The sequence below is a fragment of the Salvelinus fontinalis genome, chromosome 10 (assembly GCF_029448725.1).
Source record: "Salvelinus fontinalis isolate EN_2023a chromosome 10, ASM2944872v1, whole genome shotgun sequence".
NCBI lineage: Eukaryota > Metazoa > Chordata > Actinopteri > Salmoniformes > Salmonidae > Salvelinus > Salvelinus fontinalis.
The window spans coordinates 1632105-1659217 of record NC_074674.1 but is presented as its reverse complement, the minus strand read 5'-3'; the positions used below and the strand labels follow the sequence as shown (position 1 = coordinate 1659217).

General features: G+C 44.1%; 1 protein-coding gene across 3 annotated transcripts in view; it reads left to right on the top strand.

Annotated features, from left to right (window-relative positions):
- Nucleotides 1-5439: 5439 nt before the first annotated feature.
- Nucleotides 5440-27113, top strand: part of LOC129863340 (leucine-rich repeat and calponin homology domain-containing protein 2-like) — an 80699-nt gene continuing 59025 nt past the window's right edge. For 2 of the 3 annotated variants that reach the window (XM_055935244.1, XM_055935243.1), the window contains exon 1: nucleotides 5441-5701. In XM_055935244.1, coding sequence (XP_055791219.1) covers nucleotides 5467-5701 — 235 coding nt within the window. In that variant the 5' untranslated portion in view covers nucleotides 5441-5466. Of the gene's footprint in view, nucleotides 5702-27113 lie in introns of all 3 variants that reach the window. The other variant, XM_055935245.1, reaches the window with a different exon arrangement.

Here is a 27113-nt window from a genome sequence, read left to right as displayed (position 1 = left end):
TTTTTAATACATTTGCAAAAATTTCAAAAAAACTGTATTCACTTTGTCATTATAGGGTATTTTGTGTAGAGTGCTGAGGAAAATGTTTTATTTTATCAATTTTAGGATAAGGCTGTAATGTAACAAAATGTGGAAAAAGTCAAGGAGTCTGAATACTTTCCGAAGGCACTGTAGATTATTTCCTCTGAATAGCATAGCATGGCCTACTATAGGTTGTGTGTAAGTGTTAAAAATAGAAAAATAACAAAATACCGGTCTGTTTAGGACGAATGGCCTCGCACCCCTCTGTCTCTGTTTGGGCTGGAATGGTGGGTTCTTCTGCCCTCTGAATTGGGATAGGGGCCTAATACGGTAACACAAGAAACAGACTCATAAAGAATGACTGTACAAATAATGAAAAATATAAAAAATATCCCTTGCATAATCACGAAGAGTAATAGTACATGGTATTGTGTATAGGCCAGCGACACAAAATCTCAATTTAATCAGCCTGTAATAGAACAAGATGTGGAAAAAGTGAAAGTGAAGACTTTCTGAAGGCACTGTATATAAAAAAAACATGACGCATAAAAACAGTTCATTTGAGCATATACAGTGGGGAGAACAAGTATTTGATACACTGCCGATTTTGCAGGTTTTCCTACTTACAAAGCATGTGGAGGTCTGTAATTTTTATCATAGGTACACTTCAACTGTGAGAGAAAATCCAGAAAATCACATTGTATGATTTTTAAGTAATTCATTTGCATTTTATTGCATGACATAAGTATTTGATACATCAGAAAAGCAGAACTTAATAGTTGGTACAGAAACCTTTGTTTGCAATTACAGAGATCATTTGTTTCCTGTAGTTCTTGACCAGGTTTGCACACACTGCAGCAGGGATTTTGGCCCACTCCTCCATACAGACCTTCTCCAGATCCTTCAGGTTTCGGGGCTGTCGCTGGGCAATACGGACTTTCAGCTGCCTCCAAAGATTTTCTATTGGGTTCAGGTCTGGAGACTGGCTAGGCCACTCCAGGACCTTGAGATGCTTCTTACGGAGCCACTCCTTAGTTGCCCTGGCTGTGTGTTTCGGGTCGTTGTCATGCTGAAAGACCCAGCCACGACCCATCTTCAATGCTCTTACTGAGGGAAGGAGGTTGTTGGCCAAGATCTCGCGATACATGGCCCGATCCATCCTCCCCTCAATACGGTGCAGTCGTGTCCCCTTTTCAGAAAAGCATCCCCAAAGAATGATGTTTCCACCTCCATGCTTCATGGTCGGGATGGTGTTCTTGGGGTTGTACTCATCCTTCTTCTTCCTCCAAACACGGCGAGTGGAGTTTAGACCAAAAAGCTCTATTTTTGTCTCATCAGACCACATGACCTTCTCCCATTCCTCCTCTGGATCATCCAGATGGTCATTGGCAAACTTCAGACGGGCCTGGACATGCGCTGGCTTGAGCAGGGGGACCTTGCGTGCGCTGCAGGATTTTAATCCATGACGGCGTAGTGTGTTACTAATGGTTTTCTTTGAGACTGTGGTCCCAGCTCTCTTCAGGTCATTGACCAGGTCCTGCCGTGTAGTTCTGGGCTGATCCCTCACCTTCCTCATGATCATTGATGCCCCACGAGGTGAGATCTTGCATGGAGCCCCAGACCGAGGGTGATTGACCGTCATCTTGAACTTCTTCCATTTTCTAATAATTGCGCCAACAGTTGTTGCCTTCTCACCAAGCTGCTTGCCTAATGTCCTGTAGCCCATCCCAGCCTTGTGCAGGTCTACAATTGTATCCCTGATGTCCTTACACAGCTCTCTGGTCTTGGCCATTGTGGAGAGGTTGGAGTCTGTTTGATTGAGTGTGTGGACAGGTGTCTTTTATACAGGTAACGCATTCAAACAGGTGCAGTTAATACAGGTAATGAGTGGAGAACAGGAGGGCTTCTTAAAGAAAAACTAATAGGTCTGTGAGAGCCGGAATTCTTACTGGTTGGTAGGTGATCAAATACTTATGTCATGCAATAAAATGCTAATTAATTACTTAAAAATCATACAATGTGATTTTCTGCATTTTTGTTTTAGATTCCATCTCTCACAGTTGAAGTGTACCTATGATAAAAATTACAGACCTCTACATGCTTTGTAAGTAGGAAAACCTGCAAAATCGGCAGTGGATCAAATACTTGTTCTCCCCACTGCATATGCTCAAATGAACTGTTTTTATGTGTCATGTTTTTTTTATATACAGTGCCTTCAGAAAGTCTTCACTTTCACTTTTTCCACATCTTGTTCTATTACAGGCTGATTAAATTGAGATTTTGTGTCGCTGGCCTATACACAATACCCCATAATGTGTGCAATAATTGTGCTTAACATGATTTTTGAATGACTACCCCATCTCTGTACCCTACACATACAACTAACTATCTGTAAGGTCCCTCAGTATAGCAGTGAATTTCAAAACACAGATTCAACCACAAAGACCAGGGAGGTTTTCCAATGCCTCGCAAAGATGGATAAAAATAAATAAAGCAGTCATTGAATATCCCTAAGAGCATGGTGAAGTCATTAATTACACTTTGGATGGTGTGTCAATACAACCAATCACTACAAAGATACAGGTGTCCTTCCTAACTCAGTTGGCGGAGAAGAAGGAAACCGCTCAAGGATTTCACCATGAGACTAATGGTGACTTTAAAACAATTACAGAGTTTAATGGCTGTGATAGGAGAAATCTGAAATGATAGGAGAAATGGCCAAGTGAAATTGAGGAAGATGGTACAGAATATATTAAAAAAATATTCCAAAACATGCATCTTGTTTGCAATAAGGCTCTAAAGTAAAACTGCTAAAAATGTAGCAAAGAAATTAACACAATACATCACTGAGTATCACTCTTCATATTTTCAAACATGGTGGTGGCTGCATCATGTCATGGGTATGCTTGTCATCGGCAAGGTCTCGGGAGTTGTTTAGGATAAAAACAAACCGAATAGAGCTAAGCACAGGCAAAATTCTAAAGGAAAACCTGGTTCAGTCTGCTTTCCAACAGACACTGGGAGACAAATTCACCTTTCAGCTGGACAATAACCTAAAACACAAGGCCAAATATACACTGGTGTTGCTTACCAAGACTACATTGAATTTTCCTGAGTGGCCTTGTTACAGTTTTGACTTAAATTGTCTTGAAAATCTATGGCAAGACTTGAATATAGCTCTCTAGCAATGATCAACAACCAACTTGACCGAACTTGAAGAATGTTTTAAAGAATAATGTGCAAATATTTTTTAAATCCAGGTGTGCAAAGCTCTTAGAGACTTACCCAGAAAGACTCACAGCTGTAATCGCTGCCAAAGGTGATTCTAACATGTATTGACCCAGGAGTGTGAATACAAATGTAAATGAGATATTTCTGTATTTCACTTTCAAGAAATTAGAAAGAAAACTAAAAACATGCTTTCACTTTGTCATTATGGGGTACTGTGTAGATGGGTGAAATTCAGGCTGTAACAAAACAAAATGTGGAATAAATCAAGGGGTATGAATACTTTCTGAAGGCACAGTATATATATTGCAATTCGAATAATAAAGTATGTTATGAATTTGTTGTGCTTAAGTTCCTGGAGTGCATCTTTAACTGCATAACTGATGTGCAAATCCTGTGTTTACTATCCACGTACTGTAAACCCCATGCACTCAGAGGGAATGAAAGCCATTCATGTCAGAATCTAAGACAATCTTATGCATTACGAAAGTGCGGTGATAATGCATTAAGCAAAGCATGCTGTGTCTGACGTCCTTAAAGCTCCTGGGGGACCTCTGTAAGGTTGATAAAATGCACCCCTGAACAACTGTTTGTCAGGGTAAAAAAAATACTTTTTGTCACATCTTGTAATTGTAATCAGTAATTTTCCGTCCACATACAGTGCATTCGAAAAGCATTCAGATTTTCCACATTATTTTACTCTACAGCCTTCTTCTAAAAAGGATTAAATAAAATGTTTTCCTCATCAATCTACACACAATACCCCATAATGACAAAGCAAAAACAGGTTTTTAGAAATGTTCCTCCCCCGCCTCCTCATCTCCATGGAGGTAGGGGTTGAGGATGGAGCCCCCACGGAACATCCGGAAGTCTGCTGTCCTCCACTCACTGGGGGGCTCGCCCTGGGGATGGAGGGAGAGGGACATGGATGAGGCGCAGCAGAGGTGTAGTGGGTAGGTACTGTTCTTAATTTTACTCCTATTATTATCTATCCTGATGCCTAGTCACTTGAACCTGCCTTCATGTACATATCTACCTCAAAGATCTGGTACTGATACTCCCTGTACAGTGCATTCGGAAACTTTTCAGACCTCTTGACTTTTTCCACATTTTGCTACGTTACAGCCTTATTCTAAAATTGATTAAATTAATTGTTTTCCTCATCAATCTACACACAATACCCAATAATGACAAAACAAAAACAGGTTTTTAGAAATGTTTGCACATTTATTAAAATTAAAAAACAGAAATACCTCATTAAGGGGAGCTAATGTGATCCAATATTAAAGTGGCATTATGTCTGCACTGTTCAATACAATATGACAATAATGGATGAGATCTCCTTAGATCTCAGCAGGATGGAGTTTTAATAGCAGGCCTACATAAGCACCACAGATGAAAGTGACATATTACATAAAGATTAAAGGAGAATAAGAAATCAGTTTACTGAGGTCTGTTGATGTATGTAGCCTGTGATGTAGGTCCATATCAGACCAAGAAGCCTACTTATGAGTCAAATGACAATAATTATATTGTTCAATAATATTGACTAATAAAGCAATAATATGCTACTTAGCTCGTAGCTAACAATAAAAACACGAATGTAACTCTTCCTTAACTTATTTTTTGGGCTGAGGCCTCCCTGGAAATAGCATATGAACACACGTTTCTTTTTTTGGGGGGGGGGGGGATTACAGGAAATTATCTTTAAAACTGCAATATTTTCTCTCAGCCTCATGACAAACGGAAGTTAGCTTTAGAAATTCAAAAAAAAATCTCAGCCTCGTGACAAAATTTGTAGAATGGCATGTGATTATCTAATTAAACAGCACGTTCTTCTCTTTGGCCCATTGCAAAATCTATTGAAATTGCAGGAAGTTAGCCGTTTTCCCATCTGTAATCACATCTGTGCCATTATCTGTTTATAAACTGAGTTATAACGAGACCCTGTACAGACCTGTATGAAATGTAAAAAATGACCTGGGGGGGTTCCAGGTCGTACATTTTAAACATTTCATACAGGTCTGTAACTCACTTTAATTGCACAGATGTGAATACTTCTCTCTGATAAGAAAATGTGTGCACCTCTCTACACCAAATGTCCCCTCCGCGCCCACGCCCTCTCAGAAGCCCTTCCCCTAACGTCCATGGAGTGTGTGCCTTTTGCGCATGGGTGTAGAAACCGCCACTGTTATTATTGTAATTCCTCTTGTGAAAATGGCGTCGAGTCAGGGAGGTGTGGGAGCTGTACCGGCTCTTTCAAACCATCACTTATCCAACGGACCTCACTGGAACCCGGGGATCAACCAGCATCAGCATCATCTCCACACGACCCGGAGCTTAGACCGCGCTCTGGAGGATTCCGTGTGCTCAGGAACGTTGAATCTTAGCGGGAGGAAGCTGAGAGACTACCCTGGATTGAGCTATGATCTTACTGATACAACACAGGCAGGTTGGTTTCCGAAACGCTCTCTGCTCTTGAGACCTTGCTGGCCTCAGCTGGTTCAACAAATAGGCGCGTGATACTACAAAGTATCCAATATTGATACAATTGAGCGTGGTGCGCACTACATTTCCTTATTACTATGGTCCATTTGCATGTTTTCACCAACTGCTCTGTTTTATTAACATTGCAATAGATACACACTGTTGCATTTTCTTTTTTGCCATATTGTCTTCGTAGAATAGCTGAGCTCAATGTGTTAAAATGTCCCATAGTATTCACGTCCTCTAGAATTGCGCTGGCAGTGCGGTGGCAACGGCTCGTCTTGGTCGCCTGCTTCTCTCTCGCGCTCCTGATGAGACCATATGAATGCATGAATGAAATGATAAGCGCAACTCAGTCAGGGCGATAGAGCGAATTTACATTAACCTACATTTAGATGGTGAGTAGCCTTACTAGGTGAAGAAAATTATCAGTGAATGGGGAGATGAATAGTAAAACCTTACCCAATGAATATGAAATGTCATTTTTGGAGCATGTTCACTGAGAGGCTATTTTGTCTACGGCAGCCCAAGACAAAAGATTCACCGTCTCCATAGCCTCTAGAATGGGTGTATGTATCTCTTATACGAAATAGATTTTGATTGGACATACCCATTCGTTTAGTTTATGTTGGATATAATTCTAGTAGCCCAATTTATGTAAAAATATATTAAATTAGTCAGTATTCTTTTTTTCTCTCAAGTGGCCAAATATCACATGGCGGTTTGAGATTATAGGCTATTCATGTGGTTGAACATATAGCAGGCCTAGGCTATAGGCATACATGATCCATAGCCCACGTGTTTTGTTAATCCATGTAGATAGCCTCCATATTTTGGGTGGTCTGAATGAAGCATTCATTTGTCTTATGAAATGATGATGGTGCTGGTTTCCCACACTGTAGTGTATATAAAAGCCGGCTGTACATCATGCATTTGGTGCCTGATTGTGGGGCCTCTGCAGCCAGGTGGTGGAATTATTGATGATGGTGTTGAGGCAGATAACAGATCCACATACTGACCTTTTTTTACAGGGAACAGGGAGCCTAAATTGGAGAAATGTAGGAGCACACAATGAAATGTAGTCGCAAAATGACAAATATTTGAGGTAACAAGCTGTTTTCTTTGTAGTAATGGTGCTAGCATGATGGTCATGAACATGAGCTCAGTGTATTCTCCATGGCGCTCTGGGGCTTCGGTACAGAGAAGTAATCATTACAACAAATATTATCTGGCAGATTTTTTTACTTATTTATTCTAAATTACAATTCCAGGTTGCACAGCAAAATATATTTAGGCGCATATGCGATTAAAATGATTGCACGGTAGAGCCCTGGCTTGGTCTTGGCTGTACTTTTCTTTTTTCCTGGAGACTGAAGTGGGTTTAATATGTCATGGCTACTGTGAATGTCTGTGCCAGTAATGTAGGGTCATGACAGCGATTCTAAAGGTCCATTAATCATGTGGGGTGCCTCATTGATGGAGTTAGTGCCTCATTGATGGAGTTAGTGCCTCATTGATGGAGTTAGTGCCTCATTGATGGAGTTAGTGCCTCATTGATGGAGTTAGGGCCTCATTGATGGAGTTAGTGCCTCATGTGGTGTTAGTGCCTCATGTGGGGTTAGTGCCGCATTGATGGAGTTAGTGCCTCATGTGGTGTTAGTGCCTCATTGATGGAGTTAGTGCCTCAGTGATGGAGTTAGTGCCTCATTGATGGAGTTAGTGCCTCATGTGGTGTTAGTGCCTCATGTGAGGTTAGTGCCTCATGTGGGGTTAGTGCCTCATTGATGGAGTTAGTGCCTTATGTGGTGTTCGTGCCTCATGTGGGGTTAGTGCCTCATGTGGGGTTAGTGCCTCATGTGGGGTTAGTGCCTCATTGATGGAGTTAGTGCCTCATTGATGGAGTTAGTGCCTCAGTGATGGAGTTAGTGCCTCATTGATGGAGTTAGTGCCTCATGTGGTGTTAGTGCCTCATGTGGGGTTAGTGCCTCATTGATGGAGTTAGTGCCTCATTGATGGAGTTAGTGCCTCATTGATGGAGTTAGTGCCTCATGTGGGGTTAGTGCCTCATGTGGGGTTAGTGCCTCATTGATGGAGTTAGTGCCTCATTGATGGAGTTAGTGCCTCATTGATGGAGTTAGTGCCTCATTGATGGAGTTAGTGCCTCATTGATGGAGTTAGTGCGTCATTGATGGAGTTAGTGCCTCATTGATGGAGTTAGTGCCTCATTGATGGAGTTAGTGCATCATTGATGGAGTTAGTGCCTCATTGATGGAGTTAGTGCCTCATTGATGGAGTTAGTGCCTCGTGGTGTTAGTGCCTCATTGATGGAGTTAGTGCGTCATTGATGGAGTTAGTGCCTCATTGATGGAGTTAGTGCCTCATTGATGGAGTTAGTACCTCATTGATGGAGTTAGTGCCTCATGTGGTGTTAGTGCCTCATTGATGGAGTTAGTGCCTCATTGATGGAGTTAGTGCCTCATTGATGGAGTTAGTGCCTGATGTGGTGTTAGTGCCTCATTGATGGAGTTAGTGCGTCATTGATGGAGTTAGTGCCTCATTGATGGAGTTAGTGCCTCATTGATGGAGTTAGTGCCTCATTGATGGAGTTAGTGCCTCATTGATGGAGTTAGTGCCTCATTGATGGAGTTAGTGCCTCATTGATGGAGTTAGTGTGTCATTGATGGAGTTAGTGCCTCATGTGGTGTTAGTGCCTCATGTGGTGTTGGTGCCTCATCGATTAGGTTACTGCCTCGTTGATGGAGTTAGTGCGTCATTGATGGAGTTAGTGCCTCGTGTGGTGTTAGTGCTTCATTGATGGAGTTAGTGCCTCATTAATGGAGTTAGTGCCTCATGTGGTGTTAGTGCCTCATGTGGTGTTAGTGCCTCATTGATTAAGTTAGTGCCTCATGTGGTGTTAGTGCCTCATTGATGGAGTTAGTGCCTCATGTGGTGTTAGTGCCTCATGTGGTGTTAGTGCCTCATGTGGTGTTAGTGCCTCATGTGGTGTTAGTGCCTCATGTGGTGTTAGTGCCTCATGTGGTGTTAGTGCCTCATGTGGTGTTAGTGCCTCATGTGGGGTTAGTGCCTCATGTGGGGTTAGTGCGTCTATGACGGAGTTAGTGCCTCATTGATGGAGTTAGTGCCTCATGTGGGGTTAGTGCCTCATGTGGGGTTAGTGGCTCATTGATGGAGTTAGTGCCTCATTTGGTGTTAGTGCCTCATTGATGGAGTTAGTGCCTCATGTGGTGTTAGTGCCTCATGTGGTGTTAGTGCCTCATGTGGTGTTAGTGCCTCATGTGGTGTTAGTGCCTCATGTGGTGTTAGTGCCTCATGTGGTGTTAGTGCCTCATGTGGGGTTAGTGCCTCATTGATGGAGTCAGTGCCTCATGTGGGGTTAGTGCCTCATGTGGGGTTAGTGCCTCATTGATGGAGTTAGTGCCTCATGTGGTGTTAGTGCCTCATTGATGGAGTTAGTGCCTCATTGATGGAGTTAGTGCCTCATGTGATGTTAGTGCCTCATGTGGGGTTAGTGCCTCATTGATGGAGTTAGTGCCTCATGTGGTGTTAGTGCCTCATTGATGGAGTTAGTGCCTCAGTGATGGAGTTAGTGCCTCATTGATGGAGTTAGTGCCTCATGTGGGGTTAGTGCCTCATGTGGGGTTAGTGCCTCATGTGGGGTTAGTGCCTCATGTGGGGTTAGTGCCTCATTGATGGAGTTAGTGCCTCAGTGATGGAGTTAGTGCCTCATTGATGGAGTTAGTGCCTCATGTGGTGTTAGTGCCTCATGTGGGGTTAGTGCCTCATTGATGGAGTTAGTGCCTCATGTGGGGTTAGTGCCTCATTGATGGAGTTAGTGCCTCATGTGGTGTTAGTGCCTCATTGATGGAGTTAGTGCCTCATGTGGTGTTAGTGCCTCATTGATGGAGTTAGTGCCTCATGTGGTGTTAGTGCCTCATGTGGTGTTAGTGCCTTATGTGGGGTTAGTGCCTCATGTGGGGTTAGTGCCTCATGTGGTGTTAGTGCCTCATGTGGTGTTAGTGCCTCATGTGGTGTTAGTGCCTCATGTGGGGTTAGTCTCTCATTGATGGAGTTAGTGCCTCATGTGGTGTTAGTGCCTCATTGATGGAGTTAGTGCCTCATTGATGGAGTTAGTGCGTCATTGATGGAGTTAGTGCCTCATTGATGGAGTTAGTGCCTCATTGATGGAGTTAGTGCCTCATTGATGGAGTTAGTGCGTCATTGATGGAGTTAGTGCCTCATTGATGGAGTTAGTGCCTCATTGATGGAGTTAGTGCCTCATTGATGGAGTTAGTGCATCATTGATGGAGTTAGTGCCTCATTGATGGAGTTAGTGCCTCATTGATGGAGTTAGTGCCTCATTGATGGAGTTAGTGCCTCATTGATGGAGTTAGTGCGTCATTGATGGAGTTAGTGCCTCATTGATGGAGTTAGTACCTCATTGATGGAGTTAGTGCCTCATGTGGTGTTGGTGCCTCATTGATGGATTTAGTGCGTCATTGATGGAGTTAGTGCCTCATTGATGGAGTTAGTCCCTCATTGATGGAGTTAGTGCGTCATTGATGGAGTTAGTGCCTGATGTGGTGTTAGTGCCTCATTGATGGAGTTAGTGCGTCATTGATGGAGTTAGTGCCTCATTGATGGAGTTAGTGCCTCATTGATGGAGTTAGTGCCTCATTGATGGAGTTAGTGCCTCATGTGGAGTTAGTGCCTCATTGATGGAGTTAGTGCCTCATCGATGGAGTTACTGCCTCGTTGATGGAGTTAGTGCCTCATTGATGGAGTTAGTGCCTCGTGTGGTGTTAGTGCTTCATTGATGGAGTTAGTGCCTCATGTGGTGTTAGTGCCTCATTGATGGAGTTAGTGCCTCATGTGGTGTTAGTGCCTCATGTGGGGTTAGTGCCTCATGTGGTGTTAGTGCCTCATGTGGTGTTAGTGCCTCATGTGGTGTTAGTGCCTCATGTGGTGTTAGTGCCTCATGTGGGGTTAGTGCCTCATGTGGTGTTAGTGCCTCATGTGGTGTTAGTGCCTCATGTGGTGTTAGTGCCTCATGTGGGGTTAGTGCCTCATGTGGGGTTAGTGCGTCTATGATGGAGTTAGTGCCTCATTGATGGTGTTAGTGCCTCATGTGGGGTTAGTGCCTCATGTGGGGTTAATGCAGTGCTTCTCAATTATTTTCTGTTACGCCCCCCCCCTAGGAAGAAGTAAACATTTCGCGCCCCCCAACTCTCCGTCGCGACTGTAAATAGTATAATTTGTTGAGTTTGAGTTAGCGCCTCATTGATGGAGTTAGCGCCTCATTGATGGAGTTAGCGCCTCATTGATGGAGTTAGCGCCTCATTGATAGAGTTAGCGCCTCATTGATAGAGTTAGCGCCTCATTGATAGAGTTAGCGCCTCATTGATGGAGTTAGCGCCTCATTGATGGAGTTAGCGCCTCATTGATGGAGTTAGCGCCTCATTGATGGAGTTAGCGCCTCATTGATGGAGTTAGCGCCTCATTGATGGAGTTAGCGCCTCATTGATGGAGTTAGCGCCTCATTGATGGAGTTAGCGCCTCATTGATGGAGTTAGCGCGTCATTGATAGAGTTAGTGTCTATGTGAATTTAGTGCTTAATGTTCCAAAACAAAACTTTCTGTTGTGTCTGGGTCAGCCCTGTCAGCTCCTGAATTCACACACACACACACACACACACACACACACACACACACACACACACACACACACACACACACACACACACACACTGAGTTTCCAAACGAGGAACTGAGAGTTTTCCTTTTGCAGACCCAGAGTCTAACTCATGAGGAAGTTTCTGTCACAGGGTATATGAGTTGGTTTGTGTTTCTGTGTATTTATATTCATGGTGTGGGTGTCTGTACTTATGCCATTGCATGGTCTTGGTGGGCAATGTATTGCCTCATGATTCAAACTTAATTCTAATGCTGCTCTTTCGTTCGCTACATACTTCAGTCTGAGACGGATCACTTAAGTAATTTGGGGTGTTGTACAAAACAGTCATCAGCAATTTGGATCATCTCTAACCAATCAGAGTATCAAAACCAAAGACACATTTTCTAAACGCCTCTTTACCCATGTATGTTCTGGCTCTGGCCCAACCCATCGGTTTCTGGGACCAGTCAGACAGTCTAGAATGTATTTCTATTCTAGAAATTGTGGGGGAAGTACTCCGATCCAGGCTCATTGCGGAGAAGAAACTAACGTCCATGAGCGTGGCATAGCTTGGGGGGAGCAAGGAGTTTTGGTAGCCAGGCAAGGCAATGTAGGCTACTCAGATGGGCAACTATTTGGCAAATTCAAACACTGAGAAGTTCACACAGGCCAGTGTGCCTGATGTTTGGAGAAATGAAAAACACCAGCCTAGACAGCAGCCTCTGGCTCAGATTACAGATAGATACTAGCCTGTGATGTTTGTGCAACCTGATTTAATCATTGCCCTAAGGTCTTAGTTAAAAATGCTTACTGAGTAATAAAGTTCATAAGGATTTATTGTGTACCTTTTCAGGTAAGGAATTGGGTCCTAAATGCAAGAGTCCCCTCTACTTAGATAGGAGGGACATGCAGTAGGCTTACCGGACTGCATCAGAGATAAAGTGCTGTGGCTGAATTATACATGGAATGCTCCCTCAGCCTAACTAACGAGCTACTTGATGTCTATTTTTGGAATGAGATGCGTTTGTTAGCTACTGCATACAAACATACTTATTTCACAGTTTATCAGTTCCTCAAGTGATCGGACTGACTTGACTTTTGTGACATGACGGCAGTGTGCGGTGGGTTCAGCACATAATGATAACAGTGTTATGTGAAGTGTATAGTGTATAACAGAGCAATGTGTGAAAAAATGCATGATACTGACCTAGTCTTGAGAAGCTGTGAAGACGACAGGAAGTTTGGGTGTGTGTGTATTGGTGAGAGTGCAGGCTTGTGTGATGAATCAGGTGGGATGTGATGATCTCGTCATTGGCACTATCAAAGGCAAGACCTGCCGGCGAGAAGATACTTGACAAGTTATTTCAATGTGGGGATAGGGAGGACCTGTGAAAGACCAGATAGTTTCCGTCCATGTTGAGATTGAATGAATGCAGTGTTGATTGTAATTTAGAGTGATGTTGCAGAAGTGATATAAAGCCAGAAGACAGTTGGCTAAATGCACTGCTATGGGCCTGTCTATGGGCCTGGTGTGTTTGATCAGTACTACTGCATTGACTTTTTGCTCTTCTCTGTCTCTATAAAAGGAAATATATGCTGCAGACTAGTGCAGATAAATAAAGGGAGGACAAGCAGTCCCTTTCAGATGGATAAAGAAGGCTGTGTATACAAGCAGGTGTATTTCCATTCACACATTATAGTGTAAATTATTTTGCAGTAAGGGAATATGCTGAGGATTTTTTTTTTAACTTATTTTTGACATTTTCACAAGGGATTCCTCTTGATGGTGACTTTGTCATCTTTGAGAAAAAACCCTAAAAAGAAATGGAAGGCATATCTTGTTTAAGCTGGCATCATCAAATCCTCAACCTAAATTCAACTGGCAGATGGAGATAGTCCTGTTCAGAGATCACTGGTGGGATGAAAGGAGAAATGCATCAGTTGCATGAATAGTGTTCTATTCCTATGCTGATTTTAAGTCCAAGTACATGATTGCTAGTTCAGAAAGAGAAACGGGTCTAGTTAAGTTTTAGGAAGCAAGAATCAGTAGTTACTTGGAAAAACACTTGACAGATCATCTAAAGAGAAGGTTTTAATGATGATGACTTATTGTTGATATTGTAAGCTAGTAGCGAATTCTTGTACAGCACTGAAGGTAGGTGGCACCTTAATTGGGGAGGACAGGCTCGTGGTAATTGCTGGAGCGGAATCAGTGAAATGTTATCAAATACATCACATACATGATTTCCATGTGTTTGATGCCATTCCCTACGTTCCAGCCATTATTATGAGCCGTCCTCCCCTCAACAGCCTCCACTGTTTTACAGCACACAGTCAAAATGAAACATCACTCCAGAAAAAAACATGCTCTGTCTGGTTTTGGTGAGATTACATATTACAGATGGATGGTTGGGCAAGCAAGGATAGGAACTTCACTCTTTTCAGTGAGGATATCTTCATAATACAAACTCTCACTTAGAATCCAAACTTTTCCAGACAGAATTTTTCTCTGACAGAATACGTGATGACAGAACCGTGTATAGAGTATACTCAGTGCATAGAGCCTTCTCAGATCGAACCCTCCCACTCTAGTTCCAGACAGAATTCTCCCAGACGGAATCCTCTGAACAGATCGTAACTCTCAAATAGAATCATTGAACATAGATTTCTGGAACATCGAACCACAAGACAGAATACAATCAGAGTTCAATGAATTCCTTTTGAAGAATAATTTCGGAATGCTTAAAAACTTTTAACACAGCAAGATAGAGTTTCTAAAAGTGTTAGATAAAATCCCAATTATATTGTTCTCTAGTGTGTTGGGTCATTGCAGGAGCTGTCAACATAGTCCTATGCCATGTGTTCAAGCAACACTCTTCCCATGTGTTCAAGCAATGAAAGTTGCATCATCCTGTTAAGTGAACCAGAGAGAGCGCATGTGTCTTTGTGTGTGTATTGTTTACGTAAGACGGATACAAAGACAGAGGAAGGTGAGCTGACACAAAGGTGCATGTTTGCAGTATGCTGTTGACAGTTTGCACTTATAGCCTACTACCATGTGCACATTGATGTGGTTATAATGTGAAGAACTAGCCTAATAGTTTATCAATATTTTACGCTAAATGCTCTCATCTGTTGCGTCAGCGACATTGCATAAAAAAGTTTTTTTGATGCTAGTGGTTGTAAATTATTAATTTGGGATGTATTGCATCCCACAACTGTCCCAGACTATGTTTGGAATATTTTTTTCTCGTAAAGAATAGAATAGGTCCACTTTTGTACTATGGGGGATAGTAGATTGAAATAGGCTAGTGCTTTTGCTGTTCGTTAGGCCTACTCATCTTGTTGGCTGACAAAAAGTACAAGTGGACAGTTCTTCCAATATCTTCAATATGCTCCTCGGAATTGGATAACGACGCGCACAGCTGCATCCCCGATCTGTCTGTCTTCACTTGTAGCCTGTGAGAAAGACCCGATCACTTGAAGAAGAGCTGTCTGAGTGGGAGGCGCTTCGGATTGCTTAGCACACTCAGGGAGAAGGGCACAAAGCAACACTCTGGGCCGCAAAAATCATGTTTGTTTTAGGATGCATTACGGCCACAAAAGGGGATGCCGCCTTAAAATTCGAGGCATTATAAAGTGCTTGTCAAATTGTGAATGAAAGACTTTTGGAGTATGTACAGCCTGCGCAAAACACAAAGAAGAGCTCATGCCTTTTCAAGCGACTTTTTTTCAAATGATCATTAGAGTCTCATCATGCAGCCTTACAATGTAATACAAATCAAAACATATAGCCCAACATTTGCAGAACAACTAAAGTTACATTAATAACTCTAAATTAAGCATATAGGAGTAGCTATTTCTTTGTAAAATACTCACTTTTACCCCCCTTTTCTCCCCAATTGGTGGTTGCAGTCTTTTCCCATCGCTGCAACTCCAATACAGAGGTCGAGAGCTGTGCGTCCCCCGAAACATGACCCTGCAAAGCCACACTGCTTCTTGCCACACTGCTCGTTTAACCCAGAAGCCAGCCGCACCAATGTGTCGGAGGAAACACTGTCCAACTGGCAACTGTGTCAGCGTGCATACGCCCGGCCCGCCACAGGAATCGCTAGAGTGCGATGGTACAAGAACATCCCGGCCAACCCAAACCCTCCCCTAACCCTGACGACGCTGGGCCAATTGTGCGTCGCCTCATGGGTCTGTAGTGACGCCTCAAGCACTGCGATGCAGTGCCTTAGACTGCTGCGTCACTCGGGAGGCCCTACAACCGGATTTCATAGTTTTACCCATTAATTCTGCGTGGTTACAGGGTTAATTCTGCGTGGTTACAGGGTTAAAACAGAAATAACTCAAAGGGTTAAGTTTAGGTATTACTTCTGAGTGGTTAAGGTTCGAGCTATGGTTTGGGAAAGGTTTGAAACAAAATAATTAAAAACAATGCGCTGTTTCCTTTTAAACATCATCAAGTACTCTCCCTGCTTGAAAGAGACTTGTGAACTTCCATGGTGCATTGGTCTAAGCAGCACGCTCTGGCTTTGAGCCTTGTGAGTTTGAGCCCAGTGTTGTGCCATAGTTTCTTTTTGGTGAGCACCGACTAAGGTAGATATCGACGTCCTCCGGGCCTTTTCAAAAGTCTGAAATCGACGGCTCTTTCTCGAGACTAGCCTGGACTTTATGCTCATCCAGGTCTCTACCAACTCAGACACATACACCTTACCTTCATTATTGTTATGTCATTTTCTTGTGTAACTTTAAAAAAAAAAGTATATTTATTTTTTTACTTTAGTTTATTTAGTAAATATTTTAACTCTATTTCTTGAACTGCATTGTTGGTTAAGGGCTTGTAAGTAAGCATTTCACTGTTTCACCTGTTGTATTCTGCGCATGTGACAAATGAAATTTGATTTGATCTCAACTCTCACTCTCACACATACACACACTCGCATACACCCTCATACTCATTACTGACGCCACACATTTACACCCACACGTGCACACACACCCCTCACACCTACGGTGCTTCTAAAATGATTATAGAATAGATTTATTACTACCATTCTGCTGTTCATTGATTATTAATTTCCATTACCATCAGTATCTATCTACTGGTCACTATTACACCTGTTTACACAGAACACCTTCCTAATATTGAGTTGCGCCCCCTTTTGCCCTTAGAACAGCCTCAATTTGTCAGGGCATGAACTCTACAAGGTGTCAAGTGGATGCTGGCCCATGTTGATACCATTGCTTCCCACAGTTGTCTCAAGTTGGCTGGATGTCCTTTGACTGGTGGACCATTCTTGATATACACAGGAAACTGTTGAGCGTGGAAAAACCCAGCAGCGTTGCAGTTCTTGACACACTCAAACTGGTGCGCCTGGCTCCTACCACCATACCCCATTCATAGGCACATACATCTTTTGTCTTGCCCATTCACCCCCTGAATCGCACACATACACAATCCATGTCTCAATGCTTAAAAATCCTTCTTTAACTGGTCTCCTCCCCTTCATCTACACTGATTGAAGTAGATTTAACAAGTGACACAGTGGGTCAGAAGTTTACATAAACTCAATTAGTATTTGGTAGCATTGCCTTTAAATTGTTTAACTTGGGTCAAACGTTTTGGGTAGCCTTCCACAAGCTTCCCACAATATGTTGGGTGAATTTTGGCCCACTCCTCCTGACAAAGCTGGTGTAACTGAGTCAGGTTTGTAGGCCTCCTTGCTCGCACACGCTTTTTCAGTTCTGCCCACACATTTTCTATAGGATTGAGGTCAGGGCTTTGTGATGGCCACTCCAATACCTTGACTTTGTTGTCCTTAAGCCATTTTGCCACAACTTTGGAAGTATGCTTGGGGTCATTGTCCATTTGGAAGACCAGTTTGCGACCAAGCTTTACCTTCCTGACTGATGTCTTGAGATGTTGCTTCAATATATCCACATCATTTTCCTCCCTCATGATGCCATCTATTTTGTGAAGTGCACCAGTTCCTCCTGCAGCAAAGCAACCCCACAACATGATGCTGCCACCCCTGTGCTTCACGGTTGGGATGGTGTTCTTTGGCTTGCAAGCATCCCCCTTTTTCCTCCAAACATAACAATGGTCATCATGGCCAAACAGTTCTATTTTTGTTTCATCAGACCGGAGGAAAAAAGTACGATCTTTGTCCCCATGTGCATTTGCAAACCGTAGTCTGGCTTTTTATGGCGGTTTTGGAGCAGTGGCTTCCTTGCTGAACGGAATTTCTGGTTATGTCGATATAGGACTCGTTTTACTGTGGATATAGATACTTTTGTACCTGTTTCCCCCAGTATTTTCACAAGGTCCTTTGCTCTTGTTCTGGGATTGATTTGCACTTTTCGCGCCAAAGTACGTTTATCTCTAGGAGACAGAACACATCTCCTTCCTGTGCGGTATGACGGCTGCGTGGTCCCATGGTGTTTATACTTGTGTACTATTGTTTCTACAGATGAACGTGGTACCTTCAGGCGTTTGGAAATTGCTCCCAAGGATGAACCAGACTTGTGGAGGTTTACAATATTTTTTCTGAAGTCTTGGCTGATTTCTTTTGATTTTCCCATGATGTCAAGCAAAGAGGCACTGAGTTTGAACGTAGGCCTTGAAATACATCCACAGGTACACCTCCAATTGACTCAAATGATGTCAATTAGCCTATCAGAAGCTTCTAAAGCCATGACATCATTTTCTGGAATATTCCAAGCTGTTTAAAGGCACAGTCAACTTAGTGTATGTAAACTTCTGATCCACTGGAATTATGATACAGTGAATTATAAGTGAAATAATCTGTCTGTAAACAATTGTTGGAAAAATTACTTGTGCCATGCACAAAGTAGATGTCCTAACCGACTTGCCAAAACTATAGTTTGTTAACAATAAATTTGTGGAGTGGTTGAAAAACGAGTTTTAATGACTCCGACCTAAGTGTATGTAAACTTCCGACTTCAACTGTACGTACAGTCACTTTGGGGACGTCGTCATCGATACACTTATTGATGAAGCCGATGACTGAGGTGGTGTATTCCTCAATGCCATTGGATGAATCACAAAACTTATTCCAGTCTGTGCTAGCGAAACAGTCCTGTAGTGTAGCATCCGTGTCATCTGACCACTTCCGTATTGAGCGAGTCACTGGTACTTCCTGCTTTAGTTTTTGCTTGTAAGCAGGAATCAGTAGGATAGAATTATGGTCAGATTTGCCAAATGGAGGGTGGGGGAGAGCTTTGTATGCATCTCTGTGTGGATTTTTCCCCCCTGGTTGCACATGTGACATGCTGGTAAAAATTTGGTAAAACTTATTTAAGTTTCCCTGCATTAAAGACCCCAGCCACTAGGAGCTTGGTGAGCATTTTCTTCTTTGTTTATGGCCTTATGGAGTTGGTTGAGAGCGGTCTTAGTGCCAGCTTCGCTTTATGGTGGTAAATAGACGGCTATGAATAATACAGATGAGAACTCTCTTGGTAGATGCGGTCGACAGCTTATCATAATACTTCTTTAATATTAGACATCGCACACCAGCTGTTATTAACAAAAAGACACACACCCCCACCCCTCGTCTTACCAGAGGTAGCGTCTCTGTTATGCCGGTGCATGGAAAATCACTCCAGCTCTATATTGTCAATTTCTTCTTTCAGCCACGTCTCGGTGAAACATAAGATGTTGCAGTTTTTAATGTCCCGTTGGTAGGATAATCTTAATATTAGGTCATCAATTTTATTTTCTAAAGATTGCACGTTAGCACGAAGAATGGAAGGCATTGGGAGTTTGCTCGCTAGCCTCTGGATTCTCAGAAGGATCCCCGATTGGCGTCCCCTTTTCTGGCATCTTTTTTTTACGCAAAAGGCGTGGATCTGGGCCTGTTCCAGTGAAAGCGGGATATCTTTCTCGTCAGACTCGTTAAAGGAAAACGTTTCTTCTAGTCTGTGGTTAGTAATCGCTTTGCTGATGTACAGAAGTTATTTTCGGTCATAAGAGATGGTAGCAGCAACATTATGTACACAATAAGTTATACAAAATGCAAAAAAAATAACCAAATTGCACAATTGGTTGGGATAATGTAAAACATCAGCCATGGTCTTCGGCGCCATCTACTACCAGTACATTTTTATGTATAAACCCACCTCAACCACTCCAGTACCCCTGAATATTGAATAAGATACAGACCTGTATATACTTGCATTCTCATGTTTTTTCAACTAATATCATACTTTGTGTGTTTTTTCTTTTATTATCTATATTTATTATTATTATTGTTATTATTATCACTGTATTGTTGGGAAAGAGCTCTCAAGAAAGAATTTAAGGATACTGTTTTACACCTGTCGTATCCTGTTCACGTGGCTAATCAACTTCGAAACTTGAAACCACACAGTGCTATCGGGAGGGAGCACTGTGTGCAGCATTCCAACCAAGCCTCCCTGGCTCCCTCACCTCTATCCTATCTCCCTGGGTGAAGATGGGCAGACAGACACAGTGGGCGAGGAAATCAATTCTTAACTGTTAAAGGTGGGGAGTCCAGACAGACACCCATGTGTCAAATGACCATGAGGTTTCTAAACAGGCTGATCCACACTTAAAACCCATGCTACTTTGACTTTGTTCTGCAAAGGAAGACTCAGTTCCTCTGAAACCAGGGACTTGTTTGGAAACTGTGTTTGTGTATGATCCTTTTTAGATATGCTTGCCTGAAAACAAATAACAAAAAGTCTGAACACATGCCAGCCAGATCAGGATGTTTGTCTGCACTTGGAGTTCTATTGTTGGATATTTTGTTAATCAAGTCTACGTGTACGTATTGTGATTCTCACGATTCTATATGTATTGTGATTCTCACGATTCTATGTGTATTGTGATTCGATACTGTGATTTTATTGTGATGGTCCAAACATATGTTGTTCCCCATATGTCTGCTGCAGAGTGAGCCATGAGAGTTTTGATCAGCCATGGAAATAGAAGTGCTGAAAACTAATTGTCTCTCTGTTTAAAATTGAGTTTTAGTGCAGGTACAGCCAACTAGCGCAAAAACAATATTCCGACATTGTCAAAACAATACGATATATTATAGGAAATAATATCCCGATATGTTACAGTATCGATTTATCCGCCCCCATCACTACTACTCTCTAAATTAAGATTGTACTTTGACAGTGACAGAATATTGTCAGTTCAAAACAAATGATTGTATACATTCTATGCTGCTTTGTATTAAGTGATACTAATCAATGTTAGTCCGCAGGTTGATGTTTATTGGGATGAGTTTTGTCTTGGAGGCAGGACTGAGCAATTTCCACTAGATTTTTATTTATTCTTAACCTTTATTTAACTAGGCACGTCAGTTAAGAACAAATTCTTATTTACAATGACGGCCTAGAAACAGTGGGTTTAACTGCCTTGTTCAGGAGCAGAACGACAGATTTTTACCTTGTCAGCTCGGGGATTCGATCGAGCAACCTTTCGGTTACTGGCCCAACGCTCCAACCACTAGGCTACTTGCCACCCCACTTTGAATGTCCTTTCCTGATTTGATGAAGAGGCTTCAGCCTGGTGGTTTGGCTGGGGGGTAGTCAGCCTGGTGGTTTGGCTGGGGTGTAGTCAAGCTTGGTGGTTTGGCTGGGGGGTAGTCAGCCTGGTGGTTTGGCTGGGGGGTAGTCAGCCTGGTGGTTTGGCTGGGGGGTAGTCAGCCTGGTGGTTTGGCTGGGGGGTAGTCAGCCTGGTGGTTTGGCTGGGGGGTAGTCAAGCCTGGTGGTTTGGCTGGGGGGTAGTCAGCCTGGTGGTTTGGCTGGGGGGTAGTCAGCCTGGTGGTTTGGCTGGGGGGTAGTCAGCCTGGTGGTTTGGCTGGGGGGTAGTCAAGCCTGGTGGTTTGGCTGGGGGGTAGTCAGCCTGGTGGTTTGGCTGGGGGGTAGTCAGCCTGGTGGTTTGGCTGGAGGGTAGTCAGTCAGCCTGGTGGTTTGGCTGGAGGGTAGTCAGTCAGCCTGGTGGTTTGGCTGGAGGGTAGTCAGTCAGCCTGGTGGTTTGGCTGGGGTGTAGTCAAGCTTGGTGGTTTGGCTGGGGTGTAGTCAAGCTTGGTGGTTTGGCTGGGGTGTAGTCAAGCTTGGTGGTTTGGCTGGGGTGTAGTCAAGCTTGGTGGTTTGGCTGGGGTGTAGTCAAGCTTGGTGGTTTGGCTGGGGTGTAGTCAAGCTTGGTGGTTTGGCTGGGGTGTAGTCAAGCTTGGTGGTTTGGCTGGGGTGTAGTCAAGCTTGGTGGTTTGGCTGGGGTGTAGTCAAGCTTGGTGGTTTGGCTGGGGTGTAGTCAAGCTTGGTGGTTTGGCTGGGGTGTAGTCAAGCTTGGTGGTTTGGCTGGGGTGTAGTCAAGCTTGGTGGTTTGGCTGGGGGGTAGTCAGCCTGGTGGTTTGGCTGGGGGGTAGTCAGCCTGGTGGTTTGGCTGGGGGGTAGTCAGCCTGGTGGTTTGGCTGGGGGGTAGTCAGCCTGGTGGTTTGGCTGGGGGGTAGTCAAGCCTGGTGGTTTGGCTGGGGGGTAGTCAGCCTGGTGGTTTGGCTGGGGGGTAGTCAGCCTGGTGGTTTGGCTGGGGGGTAGTCAAGCCTGGTGGTTTGGCTGGGGGGTAGTCAAGCTTGGTGGTTTGGCTGGGGGGTAGTCAAGCTTGGTGGTTTGGCTGGGGGGTAGTCAAGCCTGGTGGTTTGGCTGGGGGGTAGTCAAGCTTGGTGGTTTGGCTGGGGGGTAGTCAAGCTTGGTGGTTTGGCTGGGGGGTAGTCAAGCTTGGTGGTTTGGCTGGGGGGTAGTCAAGCCTGGTGGTTTGGCTGGGGTGTAGTCAGCCTGGTGGTTTAACTGGGGGGTAGGTAGTCAGCTTGGTGGTTTGGCTGGAGGGTAGTCAGTCAGCTTGGTGGTTTGGCTGGAGGGTAGTCAGTCAGCTTGGTGGTTTGGCTGGAGGGTAGTCAGTCAGCTTGGTGGTTTACCTGGGGGGTAGTCATACTGGTGGTTTGGCTGGGGGTAGTCCGCCTAGTTGTTTGCCTGGGGGGTAGTCAGCCTTGCCGGCACTGTTCTGCTTGAGCTCTTTGGGCATTAACAGATGTCTGCCTGTCTGTCTGCCTGGCTACCTACTTATGCCACAGATGGCGTTTGGTCAGAGGCAAGGATGGAGACAGAGAAATGGACAGCATCACAAAAGCAGAGCATCACCCTTCTCCCCACCCCCTTCCCCATCGACCCGTGTGCTTCAAATGTTCTCCAAACACGAGTGGCCAGACCTTTGTTGAGCCCAGCAGAGGGTCCCCTTCATACCCTCCAGGTCTAAGTCTAGAAGTGAGCCTGGGCCAACATATGAGAAGGGCTGACTATGTTTTGACTTTGGAACGTGTCTGTCAGTTTGGTTGATTTCATGGGAGAGATGAGCCTTTAGATTCATAGCACATCCACTAACCGTTGTCTTCCTGCGCATATCATCAGAAGAGAGATGCTTGACTCTGTCTCTCTCCTCACCTCTCCCTCATGTCTGTCTGGGATTTGTTGTTCTGCTGAAAATCAGAGTTAGGGGAGCTTGGTCCTGTGTGCCTGGGCCATGTGAGAGAACAAAAGCCTTTTAGATGAAGGGCTGCTCTCTCACCGCTCCCATACAGCGCTCCTGTGCTCTGACATCACAGGATAGGGATGAGCTGATAACATGGGTAGACACACGTATTTGAAATCAAGGCTCACCTATGCTGTACAACATGAATGATGCATGTTGGAAGACTAGCTATCAGCACAGAATTGGCAGCAAAGCCTTTACTGGCTGCTGAAGCTATGCCTTAAGCCCCACATTAGGGTGTGTGTGTGTGTGTGTGTGTGTGTGTGTGTGTGTGTGTGTGTGTGTGTGTGTGTGTGTGTGTGTGTGTGTGTGTGTGTGTGTGTGTGTGTGTGTGTGTGTGTGTGTGTGTGTGTGTGTGTGTGTGTGTGTGTGTGTGTGTGTGTGAGAAAGAGAGAGCACTTTTGTCTGTCTAGATGTGTCTGTGTTTGTGTCTGAGAGACAGAGATAAAGACAGGAGGCTATGTGTTCGTGTGGGAGAGAACAGAGATAAAGACAGGAGGCTATGTGTTCGTGTGGGAGAGAACAGAGATAAAGACAGGAGGCTATGTGTTCGTGTGGGAGAGAACAGAGATAAAGACAGGAGGCTATGTGTTCGTGTGGGAGAGAACAGAGATAAAGACAGGAGGCTATGTGTTCGTGTGGGAGAGAACAGAGATAAAGACAGGAGGCTATGTGTTCGTGTGGGAGAGAACAGAGATAAAGACAGGAGGCTATGTGTTCGTGTGGGAGAGAACAGAGATAAAGACAGGAGGCTATGTGTTCGTGTGGGAGAGAACAGAGATAAAGACAGGAGGCTATGTGTTCGTGTGGGAGAGAACAGAGATAAAGACAGGAGGCTATGTGTTCGTGTGGGAGAGAACAGAGATAAAGACAGGAGGCTATGTGTTCGTGTGGGAGAGACAGAGATAAAGACAGGAGGCTATGTGTTCGTGTGGGAGAGAACAGAGATAAAGACAGGAGGCTATGTGTTTGTGTCTGAGAGACAGAGATAAAGACAGGAGGCTTTGTGTTCGTGTCTGAGAGAAAGAGATAAAGACAGGAGGCTATGTGTTCGTGTGGGAGAGACAGAGATAAAGACAGGAGGCTATGTGTTCGTGTCTGAGAGACAGAGATAAAGACAGGAGGCTATGTGTTCGTGTCTGAGAGACAGAGATAAAGACAGGAGGCTATGTGTTCGTGTCTGAGAGACAGAGATAAAGACAGGAGGCTATGTGTTCGTGTGGGAGAGAACAGAGATAAAGACAGGAGGCTATGTGTTCGTGTGGGAGAGACAGAGATAAAGACAGGAGGCTATGTGTTCGTGTGGGAGAGAACAGAGATAAAGACAGGAGGCTATGTGTTCGTGTGGGAGAGAACAGAGATAAAGACAGGAGGCTATGTGTTCGTGTGGGAGAGAACAGAGATAAAGACAGGAGGCTATGTGTTCGTGTGGGAGAGAGCAGAGATCAATTTGTGTATGTTCCTGAATCCATGTGTGACTCTACATACAGTACTTCCCAATAGCTATGGACTTATGCTATTCAATTAAGCCAATGAAAGTGTTGCTAAATAGTTTAATTGGTGCTGATGTAGCTGCTGTAATCGTATGTAATATGTCATAATTGAGCTGGGCTGTGTATGTGTGTGTGTGTGTGTGTGTGTGTGTGTGTCTTTACCAGGGGCTGTGCAGCTCCTCACACAGGTCTGTAATTACTGTGTCAGCCCATGATTATCCAGAGCTCAGGCTCATCACACACAGGCTCAAATGGGCCAATTAAACCTGCATCAGCAGAGATACATCCCCACCACACACACACATCAGAGTGCATGTGTGTGTTTAAGGCATGAGTATATGGGAATGTTTGTGTGAATAAACACACCGTTTCTTTAGAAAATGTCAATCTTTCTTAACTGTGTGTGACCAGGCTTAATTCATCACAGTTGTCAAAGAGTGAATCGACTCGCAATCTTCAAAATGTTGATGCGATTTGGGCGCAAGGTCAAACATTATCTTGACATTATCTTCTGACCTTGGTCAGGAGTATTTTTCATACGGACTAAATCACCTCAAAATAAAGGACGTAGCCCAAGGTTGGGGTGAATAACAAGGGGAGGGGGTTGTATCTCTGTTGGGGTCTACTGCCCCAAAGCAATACCGTGGGCCTTTTATCTCCCCTCTGGCTGATGGAGTAATGGAGGAGACCTACAAGCATCCATTTGCAGCTCGGTCTCTGGGGAGGTGTAATGATACATCCGCCGGTTGTGAGGGGGAGTGATATAGTGTGATATAGTGTGATATACGCCATTCCCTTCTCCCTCTCCTCTCCCCATCTTCCACTGAGAGGGTGACCCTGCTGTGGATAGAGAGGTTCCTGGAGGAGTGACGTGGGGCGGGGGGATTATACCCCCTCTGGTACACAGCTGAAACAATAGCTTTCCCCCCTGCCCCCTCCATCATCATCAGCCCCTCCACACAGCCCTCCACCTGAAAGGCTGTGAAATAGGGCACTGTGACTTCTCTACAAGCTCAATTACTGGCAGTAACAGGGGTTGATGTGTTTGTGTGTTTGCCCACCACCATTAGGCTTGGTATAAGATATTGGTGTATTTGCCTGGCTAGCTCTCTGTGGTGTAGCCAGGCAGACCAGGGTTATACAGCAGTTCTCTAAGGCATCACGGGCCCTTTCTCTCTGGCTGTGCAGTGAGGGACAGGAGGTTGAGGATTAGAGATGTCACTGTCACATGGGGGTCCCATCACTGCCTCTCCATGCTGCCTGCCTGTCTGTATGAGGAACGTTATGACATGTCTGTCGAATTCGCTTTGTCACGTCACATGCCAAAGCCGAGGACTGCGTTGCCAGATCTAGGACACTTCTGCTTTGATCCTTGTTAAAATGATTATCACTAACAAACATGCGTTATATCATTACTAGATCATTCATTTCTGTCCGTGAAAAGAATGGGGCTTGTGCATTAGCATTATCTTAGGTTGAAGAACTGTTGTCTGCTTCTCCTGTGTGGCTCTGAATGATTCCTCTTGGTGTTGGGCTCTACATGTCTACAGCCATGTTGATGGATAGGGTGTGTAGAAAATCAATGGGACTCTAAGACATGTAGCACGCAGGAAGGGGATTTCACATATACATAGAGAATGGGGAGCAGGAGTTGTGGGTAATACAGTTTGGTGTGGGGACACCCCCTTTCCCAACTGTCATGATGATGTGTAGGGGCTGGCTCCACTCTCTATCCAAGATGGACTGGAATCTAGGCCTGCTCTCTCTCTCTCTCTCTCTGTTTCTCTCTCTTTCTCTGTCTCTCTCTTCCTCTTTCTGTTTCTTCTTCTCTCTCTCCCCCCTCTCTCACACTCTTCCTATCTCTCACTCTGTCTCTCATATGCATGCCAATCGTATTCTGACCTCACTGAATGGGCTGCCATCTGAATATTTAATGAGGTGCCACCAGGTTTCCTGCAGGCGGGAGGAGAGGAACAGGGCTGGTACTGCTGTGGGTTTGGTGGCTGACTGGTGAGGTGCAGGAAAAGACTCCTCACTATTATGGTAATCACTAATCACACCCTAGCTGATTAACCTGCATTCCTTCTCACTGATGAAGTGGGTCAAGTTCACCTGTCAAGGTAATTAGCATTATTCTACACCATTTGTGAGGACACTGGCTTATTACATTGCATTCGTAAACTATTCAGACCCCTTCATTTTTTCCACATTTTGTTACAGCGTTATTCTAAAATGTATAAAATTATTTTTTCCCTCATTAATCTACACACAATACCCCATAATGACAGAGAAAACATGTTTTTAGATTTTTTGTAAATAAATAAAAAACAGAAATAACTTTACATAAGTATTTAGACCCTTTGCTATGACACTCGAAATTGAGCTCAGGTGCATCCTGTTTCCATTGATCATCCTTGCGATGTTTCTACAACTTGATTTGATTCCACCTGTGGTAAATTCAATTGATTGGCCATGATTTGGAAAGGCAAACACCTGTCTATATAAAGGTCCCACAGTTGACAGTGCATGTCAGAGTAAAAACCAAGCCATGAGGTCAAAGGAATTGTCCGTAGAGCTCCGAGACAGGATTGTGTTGAGGCACAGATCT